At 41.5% G+C, this 15,624-nt stretch overlaps 1 protein-coding gene across 3 annotated transcripts in view; it reads right to left on the bottom strand.

Annotated features, from left to right (window-relative positions):
• Window positions 1-15,624, bottom strand: part of PTPRN2 (protein tyrosine phosphatase receptor type N2) — a 1,058,681-nt gene that overhangs the window by 758,916 nt on the left and 284,141 nt on the right. The window contains exon 3 of one of the 3 annotated variants that reach the window (XM_084620378.1): window positions 6,009-6,035. The exons of the other annotated variants lie outside the window; for them this stretch is intronic. Within the exon in view, the coding sequence (XP_084476504.1) occupies window positions 6,009-6,035 (27 nt within the window). The remainder of the gene's footprint in view (window positions 1-6,008; window positions 6,036-15,624) is intronic. 3 annotated transcript variants of the gene reach the window in all.

Genomic DNA, 15,624 nt, shown 5'->3' with positions numbered 1-15,624 from the left:
ATACCTGTAGAGCTGGGCCCTCAGTCAGCAGCCGCCACTGTCCAGCTGCCCCGAAGGCAGCAACGCAGAAGTAAGGGTAGTGTGGTATGGTATTGCCACCCTTACTTCTGCACTGCTGCTGGCGGGGCGCTGCCTTCAGAGCTGGGCGTCTGGCCAACAGACACTGGTCTCTGGCCACCCAGCTCTGAAGCCAGCACAGAAGTGAGGGTGGCAATACCGCAGCTCCCCAAACATAACCTTGGGACTCTCCTGCAACTTCCTTTTGGGCCAAGACCTCCAATTTGAGAAATGCTGTTCTCCCTCATGAAATCTTTATAGTATACGTAAAAGCACACAAAAGACCAGATTTCATGGGGTGGGGGGGCAGATTTCACAGTCCGTGACACTTTTTTCATGGCCATGAATTTGGTAGGGCCCTACCCTTATGCCTTCATTTGACTGAAAAGCTTACATTCCTCAGTAATTGATTACTTAGGTCTCCATGGCCAGCAAGGAAATATCCATATTGTACTGACAAGTGAGTGAATTTTGCAAGCCCTAAAATCAGGCACTTCATTGTACACATGAAGCAATTCCTTCAGCTGTTATGACTGCCTGTAGCGGTCAGGCAATTAGAAGGCCTTCCAGATAGAGTGGTTAATGCAGTTAGAATGTATAAGTGGACCAAGGCCCATACCTTTCTAACTATACAGTAATTATCTGATGTTATAAAGCTACAATATGTGTAAAACTAAAGTTTGCACCGGTGTATTATTTACAGTAGGTAGACCTAAATACACAAAACCATATACAGCGATGTTATGCATATGACAAGACGTATTTATCAACTTAATTATCTCACCTGCACTCTGTCCATTAATCGAAGGACTTATTGTACCACTACAAACCTTCAAGCAGTTTTAAACAGCTGTCATTTTTTAGTAATTTAATCTGCCAGAAACATGGATTTGTTTTTGTTTTTTTCCCCTAGATGTGGAATTTCCCCCCAAACTTTACTGGATATTGTTGCAGGGACATTAATGTTCAATCCTGTACTAAAGACAAACCAAAGTCCAGATATCACAAGACGCTGCATGGTTAGAAACAGAACTTTTATACAACTGGAAAGGGGAGATCATTAGACTTCCACTGGGACACTCAGTACCTGCTTCTAGACATGGAAGTCTCAAGATATTGGACTTTAAGGTCATGAATTTTCTATGCAGGAAATTATTTTAGGAAACATATTGACATTATTAAAATATATATTATTTTTCTCTCCCTTTTGAATTCTGTACAGTAATGCACATTTTCAAAGTTGTTTAGAAAAGGAATCAGTTATGATTTCTAGAACAGTACATTAATCTTCCATGTCAATGGCTTTTTATTTCAGAAGACAGTGAACCCACAATCCATAGTCAAGATTTACAAGTACGGTACACAGTAAACAACATTAATTATAATATTCCATTTATTAAAAACATTTTGTTCTATAGAGAACAAAACATGTTTTGTACATCAATTTTTAAGTACATGTAAGCAATGTCAGGATGAGCTCCACCCTGACATCTGGCGGTGAGGTGTGGCAAGTTTTGGAAAAGAACCTCAGGGGCCAATCTCATTTGCATAGGCACACCCACCCAGCCTAGAATGTGGCCATAGCTGCCCAAATGGTCACTTTGGCTGCTGTGGGATCCCCAGTGTCTCTGTTATTGGGGCAGGAAGAATAAATTATTATTACCCTGATTATGGGAACTGTGCTTGGAACTGTACTTGGCCTTTTGTTATGATGGAGGGACTCACCATCAACTAAGTAGCACTCGCTAGGCAAGGGTCATGGGTTCCAAAACTCTGTGAATTGAGAGAGGCTGGGGACAAGTATTAATACTTGGTGGCATGGGCCCCTTGGTGAGGGCCTGACATGCTAATTGCACTTCCTCCTCTCTCCACTGTGGAATATCAGAGCTAATTTTGATTAGACGTCCAGTTACAGGCTGCTGAGCTCACTTTGGGCTAACAGTGCACCGGCACTGAGGCTCCCCTACTACAAGCTGAATTCACCAAAGAGCTGAACTGACTAAGAGCTGAAATCACTGAGTGTTGTGTTAGGTAGTGGGGATATATTGTGGAGCAGTTTGCGGGACGGCTGGAATGACTTGTGGACAGGTTGGTGGAGCAGTTCATAGGACGGTGGGAGCTGCTGGTGGGACATGGAGCAGTTTGTGGACCAGCTGGTGGAGCAGTTCGTGGGACGGCGGGAGCTGCTTGTGGGCTGCGGAGCGGAGCTGAGCGAAGGAGTTCGTGGGGCGGCTGGCAGAGCGGAGCGAAGGCCTATGGAGCTGTGGGGCGGTCAGCTTCAGATCACGTAAGGTGCCTCTTACCCCCGTCCCATCTCCACCCAGGTTGGGAGGTAAAGCTCTGCAGATAAACTTTCGAACTCTGGGGCTGCCCTGACCAGGGACAGAGACTTTTGGGTCATTGGACTTTTGGGACTTTGGGTGATTTGGGGTTGCTGGACTCAAGAACCAAAGGGAAAGGGGCATGCCCCAATTTGCTTGGGGTGGGTTTTTTTGCTCATGGGTTGTGTTATGAATCCTGGGGGTGGTGTTTCCCCAACATAATGCCACATTGTTTCTCTCTGTTATTAAAAGGCTTTTTGCTACACTCAGACTCTGTGCTTGCGAGAGGGGAAGTATTGCCTCTTGGAGGCGCCCAGCGGGGATGGTATATATTTGTCCCAGGTCATTGGGTGGGGGCTCGAGCCGGTTTGCATTGTGTTATTGGAATGGATCCCCTAGATATTGAACCCGGCCCTTGTTGCTGCCAACTCTGACGGGCAGAAGGGTTACATACACTTCACAAGAGAGGTGCATCTAACACCAATTAAGCAGTAATAGGTTCTACACTGGTATTCCCCATGCAATGTTCTGAAAATTTAAACCATGATTTGAAAAAGCAAATGCTTAAAAGTGTCATACCAATACTTCTTCAGAATAACTCATGATTACAATCTCCAAAGCTGCATGACGTACCTGCAGAATTTTAACATACAGTGGTCTGCAGAGAATGCGGACTTCCTACGAGCACCTTTCCATGTTAAACTTTTAAAACTGGTTTATCATTTTACTCTGCTTTTTCTAGGTTCAGCCTCATGCAGCCTCAGTAGTCCTGTTTTACTTGTATTTCTGAACAGCAACAGTGGCACCTAGTGGACAGCTGCACCCCCAGGGCTCAGTTCTGATGTCAGACTTATAGGTGAATATTGCAGAACAGCTGGTAAACTAAGATACTGGAGATACATGTGGCATTTTATCTGACATCTATAGGTATACATTTACCCAGATCCAAACCTTCACTAATGTGTATGGTAGACAGACTTGTGAAACAGTGTTTAATGTAGCTATGTGATTTAAAAAAAATTTAAAATTAAAAAACCATGTACCATATTGCTGATAAACTTCATATTTGTTGAAATAAACAATGTTGGTTGATCGAAAAAAGGACTTTTTTTTTTTTCGAAAACTGGCCCATTCACCCGCTGACTGCTTTTCTAAGACTTCCTACAAGTTGTATATAGTGCTAATTTTGTTTGTTTGTTAAAACAGTATTTAACAGGGATCTGACTTTGCTATCAATGGCATAATGTATTGCAATAAAAGTAAAATCACCCACCTTAGAAACAGTCAATAACAGAAGGCAACAGCCAAAAATTTTTTTTTTCTGTGTTAAAAACATACATGGATTTAGAGGAATCATTGAGGCAAATAATACTACCATAAAAAGAATCCTAAATCTCTGAGAAAAAGCCTTATTCCTCAAATACCCCAAATTCCCACCCCTCCAATATACTCCAAAACAGAACTTGGGGGGGGGGTTGGTCTACATTTTGAATGGTATTTTATTTGTTTTCTCCTTTCCAACAGCACAAGTGGCTTAGTTCAGCTCTCATTCACATTGAAATGGCTGCTGGAAATGTCACAAATTCTGAGTCATAAAGATTACATGGCAAAGGAGTAGCTTTGGTGGTAAAGAGCTATAACTTCTGTTAGCCAGTGTATATGTTATACATATTGCAAGTCACATTAATATGTATTACATGTCACATTAATATGATATATATTGTATTACTGTACATATCAATGTCAGCACACAGTTATGCTAAGTTGTATTAGGTTCATTCTTGCCCACTTATGTCAGGACATTTATATCTGACAATACCTTGCAAAGCTAAACATAGCAGTTGGCAGTAGAAAATATAAACCTTCTGAAAATCAAGACACATGAGTACAAGGTAGGAAGAGTCTTCATGGCCCAGCTGGTTTGGCATGCTATGTTCAAAAACAAGAGATAAGGGATACACGTTGGAACCACAAACACAAGGTAAAAAGCTGATGGATGGATTTTAGACTTGGGTAATGTATAAATATAGCTAATTTTGAATGCATATTTTGGGGAGCACATCTTCTTTTAAGGTGAATGGACTGTGTGAACAGCTTCCCAGATGGAAGTAACTTCTTTTGTACTGTACTGTTTAGCAGTAAAATTGGCTATGTTTGGTTATTTGGTCTCGAACATTTTTCATAACAAACCACAAGTGTAGTCAATCATTTGGCAATACTATTAATCAACACCTCTCTATGGTGACTTTACACAAGAGTTTAGAAGTGTCCAATTCCTGAGAGGTCAGTATTCCTGGTACTATAAGGATAGCACCATACAAAACACATTCATGGATAAGTAGGTATCCAGTATCTTTAGAGTTCCCTGGATTTCTATGAACCATTTCAGGCTCACCTATAAGCAACACATGGACAAACTGAGGAACTGAGGTGCTTTATTAATAAAATAATTTGTATATAAGGAAGTATGATAAACAGCTGCATGTCTGATTAATATGACAGCATAGCACAATTATCCATAAAAACAGTATTAGGCAACAGACTTTGTCAAGGCAATACTTATGTCCAAAAGCTACAAATGTATTAATAACACTGTGTAGAGTGAAAAAATAGATAAATCTGTCTTTAAGACCTGTAGTTAGCCTACTGAGATCTCCTGATTCAAAAGATTTTTGTTCTTAATATAATTATTCTTCTCTATTTCTTTGTGGCATCCAAGCACACCAGTAATAGTTAGGATGATGAAAAATACCCAGGTGACCCACCTATTAGCTAGGATCAGCAATGAAACAGGAATATCAGCAAGTACATGTTCTCTGTGACAAGCTAGTTAAAGTGCTACTGAATGCCAGATCCCCTACAAGTCCTTTCCTAATCTTCTTGGAAATACTCTGAGGCTCAAAAATAAAACCTTGTGGTCTGTCTCCCACCATTATAAACAAATAACAGTACTGATGACCAATCCTAAGAAAAAAAGGATGGTACACCTTGGTGATTATCAACATGCTGATGTTCAAAGCTGAATGCTGGCACTGAGAATAATACAAGTTAGCAATATACATAAACACTATTGTAGTGCTGAGTGTTGGCCAAAGTTAGTCACTAAGAAGTATAGTTCCGCTGAGATGCGAAGGACCCTTGTCTCAGGAAGTAACTCCTGAGGAAGATCATGCATGTGCGTGTTCTTCCCACCTCTAAAAGAGGAACTGGTTTTAGCTGCAATAGCAGCAGGAGGACAGACATTCTGGGGACTGTGCTGTTTGCGCTAATCTGCTAATAAGCAGTTTTGCAAGGTCCCATAACACTATACAAACAGTACTTCAATTAACTGAAGAGAGATTTTTAAGGGATTAAAGAACTATGTACATGGCAAATATCAACTGTAAAAAGCTGGGATCTCTCAATGAGGGCAACAGATGGAGAGAAGGAACATAAACCTCTGTGTGAGAAAGATTTTATTTATCAGAAAAAGCAGCACTTTAAAAAATAGATGAGAGAAGAGTAGGCTGACCAGACACAACACACACGATGGAGACTAGATGTTAGGGCTGCTGTCTTTTCCACTGAGAAGACACTCCAAACAAAACCACTTGTTCACGATAAACTATGCCGGCTTACAGGTGGACTTACCTGGACAACTGCTCCCAACTTTCAGGACTGTGTGAGGGATAAGAGCAAAATGGGAAAGAATTACTCCAACTTCTCCAAACAGCTACAGGAAAGATATTATAAACTCAGATATGAGATTTATTGCTAGTTTACCAGGGACACTGGCCTACGCATGTCTTCAGTAATAGCACATTTAGTAGAGGTAGTGCAAGACTACGACTAAAGGGCATGTTTTCGTTTCTAGTTACAGTTTCAGGATGGATCAATACTAGATGGACATAAGTTTGAGGCACCTGTAACCAGCTGGCAAAAATAAATGGGAATAAGATGTAGAAGATACTAATTATATCTGGGAGAAAGAGTATATGAAAGATACAGACAAACTGGAGGGAGAAGAAAGAAAGAAAGAAAGAAAGAAAGAAAGAAAGAAAGAAAGAAAGAAAGAAAGAAAGAAAGAAAGAAAGAAAGAAAAAGAAAAGGATTTTAGGGGGCTGCATGGACTGACATGAGAAAAGGTCAAAAGAGATAAATATGTATAACTTGACTAACACTAACTTGATTTAAAATAAGGAGGGGCATGATACAGTTTACAGATGTTTGAACGGTGTAAACACAAAAGTGGGAGATGAATTATTTATGGTATTACTAGGAGAATTCGGATGCTTTTACAAAAATGAACAAAATTGAGTATCTGAACAAGCTTCTTTACAGTGAGATCTATTCCAGAGAGTGTGGAATAGCCTCCCATGAGAGTAATGGGAACCCCATTTCTTAGAATATTTAAATTAGGCAAGACACAGTACTAGAGAATGAAGAATAGTGAATAATCCATCTCTCCTAGCTAGAATTCTATTAATAGAGGTGCTGGTAACTGTTAGATCAAGCTGCAGGGTCACCACAGACTAAGGATTTATGGAAGCAATAAGATGCAAATATACTAATGCTGATTTATGTACACTAATTATTCCAAGTATCACTGAAATGTACTTCAGTCACTACAAGAATACCCACTACATTTTTGGTTGGTGTCAATACTTTGGTGCCAAGAAATACACTGGAGCTGGCAAGGCCTTCATTGTGTAACCAAACTGTATTTTTATTCCCAGGGCAGAAAAAAGAACTTGCTTAGGAATGTGAAGTAACCTCTGTAAAAACTCTGTGAAAAAGAACTTGCTTAGGAATGTGAAGTATTATTTATTTCATTTGGTATTAAAAACAAACCAGTGGCTGTAGCACACATGACAGCCAAAGCTCATATGTCAAGAACTAGTTATTGTGGACATGCAAGTGGAAGGTTCCCCTCAGGTTAAATCTGACCTGAAGAATGTTGCCTTCACATCCCTCACAAGCGGCATCTAATATTTGCAGCAAACTCCTTTCACTTCTGATTTAAGCCAAACTTGGATCTTTCTAAGTCTTCAAGGAAACATGCCTAGTGAAGCAATCTACAGACAGCTGATAAGTTTTATAAACTATGTTAGTGAACTTACTGCTTAGGGAACTACCAGAAGTGACTGGAAACATACACAGTTCAGACAAGTACTGTTCAAGATTAAACTTCTCCATATAGTTCTGCCCATGTACTGTATTGAAATACTGATCTGCACAACTTTCTGTTCCTAAGCCATTCTTCAGCAGAACCTGTTAGTTATACTCTTTTTTTTTTTTTTTTTTGGGAGCCATTAGAAGCTGACATAGGTTGGAGCAGACCAGAGCCTGCTTTAACTTACATCAAGGCTACATCACCCCCTGGCAGCCATGGGGAAAAGAAGAATGCAAAGGTGTCATACAGCAGAGTTCTGGCACAGCCGATAACCCATGCCTAGAACATTAATTGTGTTCTCAATGTTGGTAGAGTGGTAACAAAGATGAGGCCACGGCAATCATACAGAGCAATCCTGGTCACTTGGTCAACTGGTCCCTTTCAAACAAACTGAGTTTTAATACAGCCAAATGCAAAGTTATACATCAAAGAACAAGGAATGCAGGCCATACCTACAGAATGGGAGACTATCCTGAAAAGCAGTGACCCTGATAAGTCACTGTGGACAAGTAACTCAGCATGAGTTCCCAGCATGATGCTGTGGGGAAAAGGGTTAATGAGAGCCTTGAATGCGAACAGAAGTAGAGAGGTGATTTTACCTCTGCATATGGCATTGGTAAGCCCAATATTGGAATACTTCATACATTTCTAGTTTTCACATTTTAAAATGGAAGTTGAAAAATTGAAAAGCCACAGAAAATGGCTTATCACAGAAAATCTGTTTGGCTTATCAAAAAGAAGACTGAAAGGTGACTTGATTTCGGTGTAGAAGTACTTCCACGGGGAGAAAATACTGGATACCAAAGGACTCTTTAATCTAGAAGAGAAAAGCAAAACTAGAACCAATGGCTAAAAGCTGAAGCCAGACAAATTCAAATTGGAAAAACATCACCCTTCTTTTTGTAAACAGTGATGGTGATTAAACATTGGAACAAACTACCAAAGGAGATAGTGGATTCTCCATCTCGTGATGTCTTCAAATCAAGACTGGATGCCTTTCCAGAAGATATCCTTTAGCCAAGCACACATAATTGGGCTCAATACAACGGTATCTGGGAGAAATGTCTGTGATGAACAGAACGTCATATTAGATGATCTAATGGTCCTTTCTGGCCTTAAACTCTGAATCTATGAACTTACGGTGGCTCCCCAAAAACTGTGCAAACTTCTACTTCACAGGATAATTGTTATAATGTAGACACATAGACTATAGTAATCAATTTAAGAATTATTTAAAAGTCTTATTGATTTTTAAGCTCTGTAACTGAAAAAGTATAAATGTTGTAAATGTAACCTCCCTTTCCTCCCTGGGGTACTCAGGAGCAGGCAACACTCATCTGTGTGCCTGAGCACCTGATGTTGTTGACATTAAAGGAGATCCTGAGTATCCCAGTGGTGATGGATGTTGGATAAGTGAGAATCCTCTATCCAGCCTTCTCCTGCAGTCCTTTTACTCCCAAAAGAAGTTAAAATTGGCTGTGCCTCCACCTGGCTGTACACACTCAAAGGCTTGCCTTGGGAACCTCAAGGAATAAACCCCTTTAAATAGGAGTAATAATAATAATGATAACCTGTGGCATGGGTCTAACTCAAATACCGATTATAAATAATATATATCCAATATACTTAAATTAGAGCTAACACTCATTTACTTAACAATTTAAAGAAACAGGGTATAACAAACTAAGATTAAATGTCACTACTAATTTAAATCCACAGGGGCAGTTGAATAAAATCAATTAACAAATACAGTATACAGTAATAAATTAATCTTATATAACTGGCATTTACACTGCCATCATTTACCCCACCCTGAAGCATACACTCCTCTGGATTTCGGAGTCCTAGACACCTGCTTGCGTGGGCGCGCTTCAAGATCTGCAGCTAGAGAAAGCACTCTGTTGGTTCTGTGTATCAGTCCAGCCAAGGCAACAACCTGCACAACCCCTCTGATGACTGGAGCTGGCCCCACCAAATGTCAGCAGCTCTGGATCCTGGTTCAGTGGGAAGATCACTCTGCCTCTCCTCAGACTCAGACTCTGCTGTGCCACTTCCCTTGCAAGCACTTTCTCAAACAAGAGTCAGCTCTAGGCACAACAATAGTCTCTGCTCTGACTCCAGTGAAGCCACCAACAGCCTCTAAGGCTCCCTGCTCAATCAAAGCCCCTTCAGGCTCTCAGCAGCAGCTTCTGGTATGGACAGATCTCCACAGCAGCAATCTCACTCCTTTTCCCAAAATGGAGACCACCGCCTGCTCTCCCTGAAGGAGGAAGTCTCCCCCCCCCAGGCATCATGGGAGTTGTAGTCTCTAAGGCTAGATTGCCGCACACAGGATCTTCCCCTGGAACACTCCCAATAAAGTTCAGAGGCCCCTCTAGTAAAGGGACCTACACATGACATACTGTAGAAGGAAGAGTGAGACATTTCATTTGGAGGAAGGAATCATTCAGACATGTTACATCCGTCAGGCATCCTCATTTGTCCATGACAGTCCCAGGTTTTGAACACCTCCCTTAAGGAAGTGGATTTTCAGCCTATGACCTAGAACTGTGGCAGCTTGCACTCTGCTCCTCCTTCCACTGATGGTAGCAGTGGATGGAGCGCAGATCAGGAACAGGCTTCTACCCTCTGCTCTATTCTTTGTAAAAGAAGGTAGCAAGGAGCACAACATCCCAGATCCCACTAGTGGTTTTCAGAAGTGTTATTATTCTCATTAAGCCACAGAGAGCTTGTATTGAACAACTATATTATTTTAAACATTACATAACACAACAGTTAAGGCCTGCTGAAAGCTTCAGACAGCTACAGTCTGTCCTGCCCTCTCCAATACAGAACCTTGCATTCCAAAATAAAGGATGAATGTTAGCATCTGCAGCCCTATATTTACATAGTAATAGCAGCTCTCCACATAGGAGTCCAAGGCGGGAAGGAACCAGACCTAAGGGCAGGTTTCAAACTATTGAATTCACATTGACTATACTCTTGAATTGTTCATAGTGGGAGTCTTATGACATCTTGCAAGATTTCCATCATCTGAAACTACAGCCACCAAGATTCTAGAAGATAGGCCCTTTCTGGATTTGCAATGGAGACCCAACCCTGCAGGGATGTGGTCTTGATTTGAATCTGTGGAATCTAATTCAAATTTTGCTGCTCTTTTATTCAAGGTGGAAGAGCACCTGGCTGAGGATCCATTTAATGCCATTTATAAATTGTTATAGGCTATAGAAAAATACTGTATGATATTATATTGTATAACCTGAGAAATCATATGGCTGCACATAATTAAAGGCTATGGTAATAATAATAATAACATCACCTAGCTTTTAAATAGCATTTGTCATCAGTAGATCTTAAAACACTTTAACAAAAGCGGAAAGCGTATTTTATTCCATTTTACAGATGGCGATACTGTTGTACCCACGTACAAATGGGGCAGAATTGAGGTTAATCTTAATTTTGGCATTTCCTGACACTTGAGTGTTTAACTGTGTAACCTTCATGTATTTGAAAAACATGCAATAATGTGTGTAATGCTGTACAATACAAACACACTCAAATCTGTGAGAGGACATAGCTTACCAAAGATGTAAAATAATGGTGGTCTCTTTGCTCTTTTTTTTTTGATAGATAGATAGATAGATAGATAGATAGATAGATAGATAGATAGATAGATAGATAGATAGATAGATAGATAGATAGAAGACTTGAAAGCCAGGAAAACAAGCTTTGAAAAAAGCTCCTTAGAAGAGAAAATACTGGAAACAACCCAGTTATATTGGCAGTGGTTCAGGAAACAGTGTAGATACTATAGGAGCTTTCATCAAGTTAGTGCCTTATTCTGACTTTCTGTACACTGTGCAATACCACTACTTCTATATTATTACACAGATGTAATTGAGGGCAAAATTTGTACTCTCCCCATCCGTTTTTAAAAAATACAGATTCAAGATTTAAAGCATGAGTATTGAAATGTGAGCCAGAATACATTAAAAAAATCTCTTTTTACTGTGCAGGATTAAAATTTGATCTTTTAATTCACATTATACACAGAACCAACTGTCTTTGCTAATGTTATCTTTGTGATATTCAAATTAAATGTGATACAATACTCAGGGAGATTTGGATTTGGGGAGTTACTATCAAAATGTAGGTTCCATTTGTCCAGCTTTGAGTTTAGGCCACACAAAAAAAACATACAGAAAAATGTGTATCCACCTGTTCAGGGTTGCCAGGTGTCCAGTTTTCACCCAGAATGCCCAGATAAAAAAGGACCCTGGTGGCTCCGGTCTGCACTGTCGACCAGTCCATTAAAAGTCCAGTCAGTGGTGCTGCGGGGCTAAGCCAGGCTAGTCCCTACCTGTCCTGGCACTCCGCTGCACCCCAGAAGCAGCCAGCAGGTCTGGCTCCTAGATGGAGGGCCACGGGGCTCCGCGCGCAACCTCCAACCCAAGCACAAGCTCCACACTCTCATTGGCTGGAAACCGCGGCCAGTGGGAGCTGGGGGGTGGTGCCTGTGGGCAAGAGCAGCGCATGGAGCCTCCTAGCCCCCCACCTAGGAGCCGGACTGCTGACCGCTTCCAGAGTGCAGTGCGGTGCCAGGACAGGCAGGGAGTCTGCCTTAGCCCCGCTGTGTCACTGACCGGGAGCTGCCCGAGGTAAGCCCACACCCCAACGCCCTGCCCCAACCCTGAGCCCCCTCCAAACCCATAGCCCACTCCTGCATCCCAAACCCCACTTCCCCAGCCCCACCCCAGAGTGTGCATTCCCAGATAGAGCCCTCACCCCCTGCATCTCAACCCCCTGCCCCAGCTGAGCCCCCACAAACCCAGAGCCCTCCTGCACCCCAACCCTCTGCCTCAACCTGCAGCCCCCTCCTGCACTCCAAATCCCTCATCCACCCGCCCAGCCTGGAGCCCCTTCCTGTACCCCAAACGTCTCAGCCCCAGCCCAGAACCCACACCCCGAGCCCAGAATCCTCATCCCCTCCCAGACCACAACCCCCTGCCTCAACCCACAGCCCCCTCCCACATTCTGAATCCCTCAGCCCCACCCCAAAGCCTGCAGCCCCCTCCTGCACTCCAAACTCCTCATCCCCAGCCCCACCCTGGAGCCCGCACCCCCAGTTACAGCCCTCACCCCCTCACACACCCCAACCCCCTGCCCCAGCTCAGTGAAAGTGAGTGAGGGTGGGGGAGAGTGAGCCATGGAGGGAGGGGGAATGTAGTGAGTGGGGGGTGGGGCTTTGGGGAAGGGGCAGGGCAGGGGCATGGCCTCATGGAAGGAGCAGGGCTAGGATGTTTGGTTTGGCTGGCAACCCTACTTTAATCTGTAAACTCTTTGGGACAGGGACTATCTCTTTGTTATATGTTTGTACCATGCCTTATACAAGGGGGCTGCAGCCTTTAGGCCTTATAGCAATTAAAATAAGGAGAAAGATTTCTGCCTGAGGATCTTACATGCTAATGCTCCTATTGGATTTCTTATTCTTTAAGTTAGGCATATGTTTAAATATTTTGCTGAATTGGGGCCTTTCTAGATAAATATATTAGACAGATAGCTATTCTCTTGGATCACAGCATGATGACCACTTCTGTTGAGTGCATCAACTTGTCAGGGCTGGGCCATAGGCAAACAGTGTGCACCAGTGAGTTACCAAGTTGCAGTAACGAATCAAGTAGGAGGGGTGGTTTCAAGCTGGGTCAGGATACCAGGGAGTCAGGATCAGTTACCAGGTTACAGATAGAAAGCAAACAGAGTCAGGGACAAACGAGGGTCAGAAGCTGGAGTCTAAGGCCCACAGCCAGCAAGGTCTGGAGCAGAACCAAGCAGGTGGTCTTCATCGTTCTCAAACAGCTCCTCATGATGGCTTCCTGGTTTACATACCAGCATGAGCTAATCCATGGCGTGGGGGTTGCTGTACTTTTTGTAGTGCTTAGCTTCACAGGGTCCTGCAGTAGAAACACAGCCTAAGCTTCTAATGGCAATATGGAATCATCAGCACCGCAAAACCCCACTGTCCAAGGTTCTAGTCCTACAGGTTATTACACTACATAAGAATGTCATTCCTTTACCAGTATCTTGCCAGACCCTTACTTGCTAGACTAGTCAAGTTTATTTTACCTTTCTTTCCCACGAAGTTGTCTGTCTTTTACCCTGGATGAGGCAAGTAGAAATACTGCAAAAGTGAAACTATCAGAGTTCATCTATCAGGGCTAGACAAATGATTTCCCCAGAGGTAAATATTTCAAAAAAACTGTACAAATACTAATGAAAACAAAATTAATAAAGCAGTATTTCATAAATAAACCAGGAATAAAGGAATGAACATTCTGAGGAGGGAAAAACTAATGTCACAAAATACATGCGTAATTACATTTTAGTTGTGATTTACATTAGTTGACAAAGTATTTCTCCCATAAAATATAACTTGAAGAGATTAAAATTAGAAATCTTTAAATGATTTTCATTATTTATCATCATCTTTTCCAAAGCAAAGGTTTTATAGGCCTGACTTCTCTTGGGGTCTTGCCTTATGTAAGTATTGTACCTACACTGCCAACCACCTTAAGTTAACACGCATCTATTGATTTAACCTGAAGTAATATTTTCTCCCAAAGGCAACAACCACAATTATCTTTTTTCCCCTTTTAATCTATTTTTTGCATATTTAGCATCTGCATTAATTTTAAGACATCCTTCATTTTGCCCTTTAGTGGACAGCGTGGAGAATCGCAGCCATGTATTCAAAATATTTGCTTCCTGCTTTCGGTGTTTGTAAAAGGGCATCGTAGGCAAGACACCCCCCTTTCCATCACAACATCTGGACCATCTTTCTCCCAAATGAACATGTTCACACTGAAGCCAGGGAGCGATAGCCTAAAAACAATGCACACATTTTAGTAAATTTAAATATTTTTGAGGCACTATTCTAAATCTTTTGTGCAAAGCTCACGTTCTACCTAAACCACAAACTGCTATCATATTTGGTGCAGCTTGTTATGGGTAGAAAGAGAGCAGTTAGGCAGCAAAAAAAAAAAAAAAAGGGAAGAAGGAGTTTTATCTATGGCAGCTAATCTCCTCAATCAACAACACTCAGCTTTGCTCAACAGCCGTTGCCAAGTAACCGGGGCCAGCTCCTCTTATCTGCTTCATAATGTTTCATTGACTATTCAGACAAGAATAGAAAGCTGTGACACTCAGGGTTATAAGCAGCACAAAATGAAAATGGCACATTATGTGGGATGATGAAAAGAAGTCTTTTAGCCCTCGCCTTATCTGGACTGTGACTGTTGCTTAAAATCATCTATCATTTTCTGCTCTGCTCATTTAAATACCACAAAACAAATATATATATATATATATATATATGCCAAAAAGCATTAAAAATAACGCTTTTCGGCAAGTGCTTAGTAATTCACTGACATCACTGATAACTGTCATAGAGAAAGGCAACAGTTACTGACTTCCCTATTACACAACCTAAAGCCAGATATTCACCAGTTACTCTTAAACTACTGCAAGCAGATTCAACGGGTTGAAAGATGCTCTCTCACAGCAAGTGGAAAATCCTTTAAATCTTGACAGCCATTTTATGTGTGACCATAAGATGATGATCCATGCAAAACTTGAAATATTAACTTTCATTCACAATTTCATCTCTCTTTCTCACACAAATACAGAGAGATTCTGATTTACAATTCAAACACTGATACTCTTTGTATTAGCTTTTTTCTCCACTCAGGCATTGTGTTAGCTACACGGAAATCTCATGCTGCCTCCTTCAGTGCTGCTTTGATTGTACATGAAAGTTTAGATTTTCAGAGCACACACCCATCTTTGAAAATCAAGCCTCAGTCTAAGCCTGTCTCTAAATATGATGGTTCCTAACCGTCATGCTCTTTGCAATGTTACAACACTATCTCAAATATCCACCTTGACTCTTCAAGAACCAGTGTCAGAATGCTTGCATTATCACAAAGTCACAATGTCCATCTTGAAAAACCCCTTGAATGATACAACAAAATATTTTCTGTAGACTTAGGTATGCTCATTACATAGAAACTATATTTCTCCAATGAATTTAACTTTCCT

Source organism: Lepidochelys olivacea (genome assembly GCF_965140295.1).
Source record: "Lepidochelys olivacea isolate rLepOli2 genome assembly, chromosome: 2".
In the NCBI taxonomy this organism is placed as follows: Eukaryota; Metazoa; Chordata; order Testudines; family Cheloniidae; genus Lepidochelys; species Lepidochelys olivacea.
Note: the sequence above shows the minus strand (reverse complement) of the source record. Positions and strands in the feature narration are given on the sequence as shown.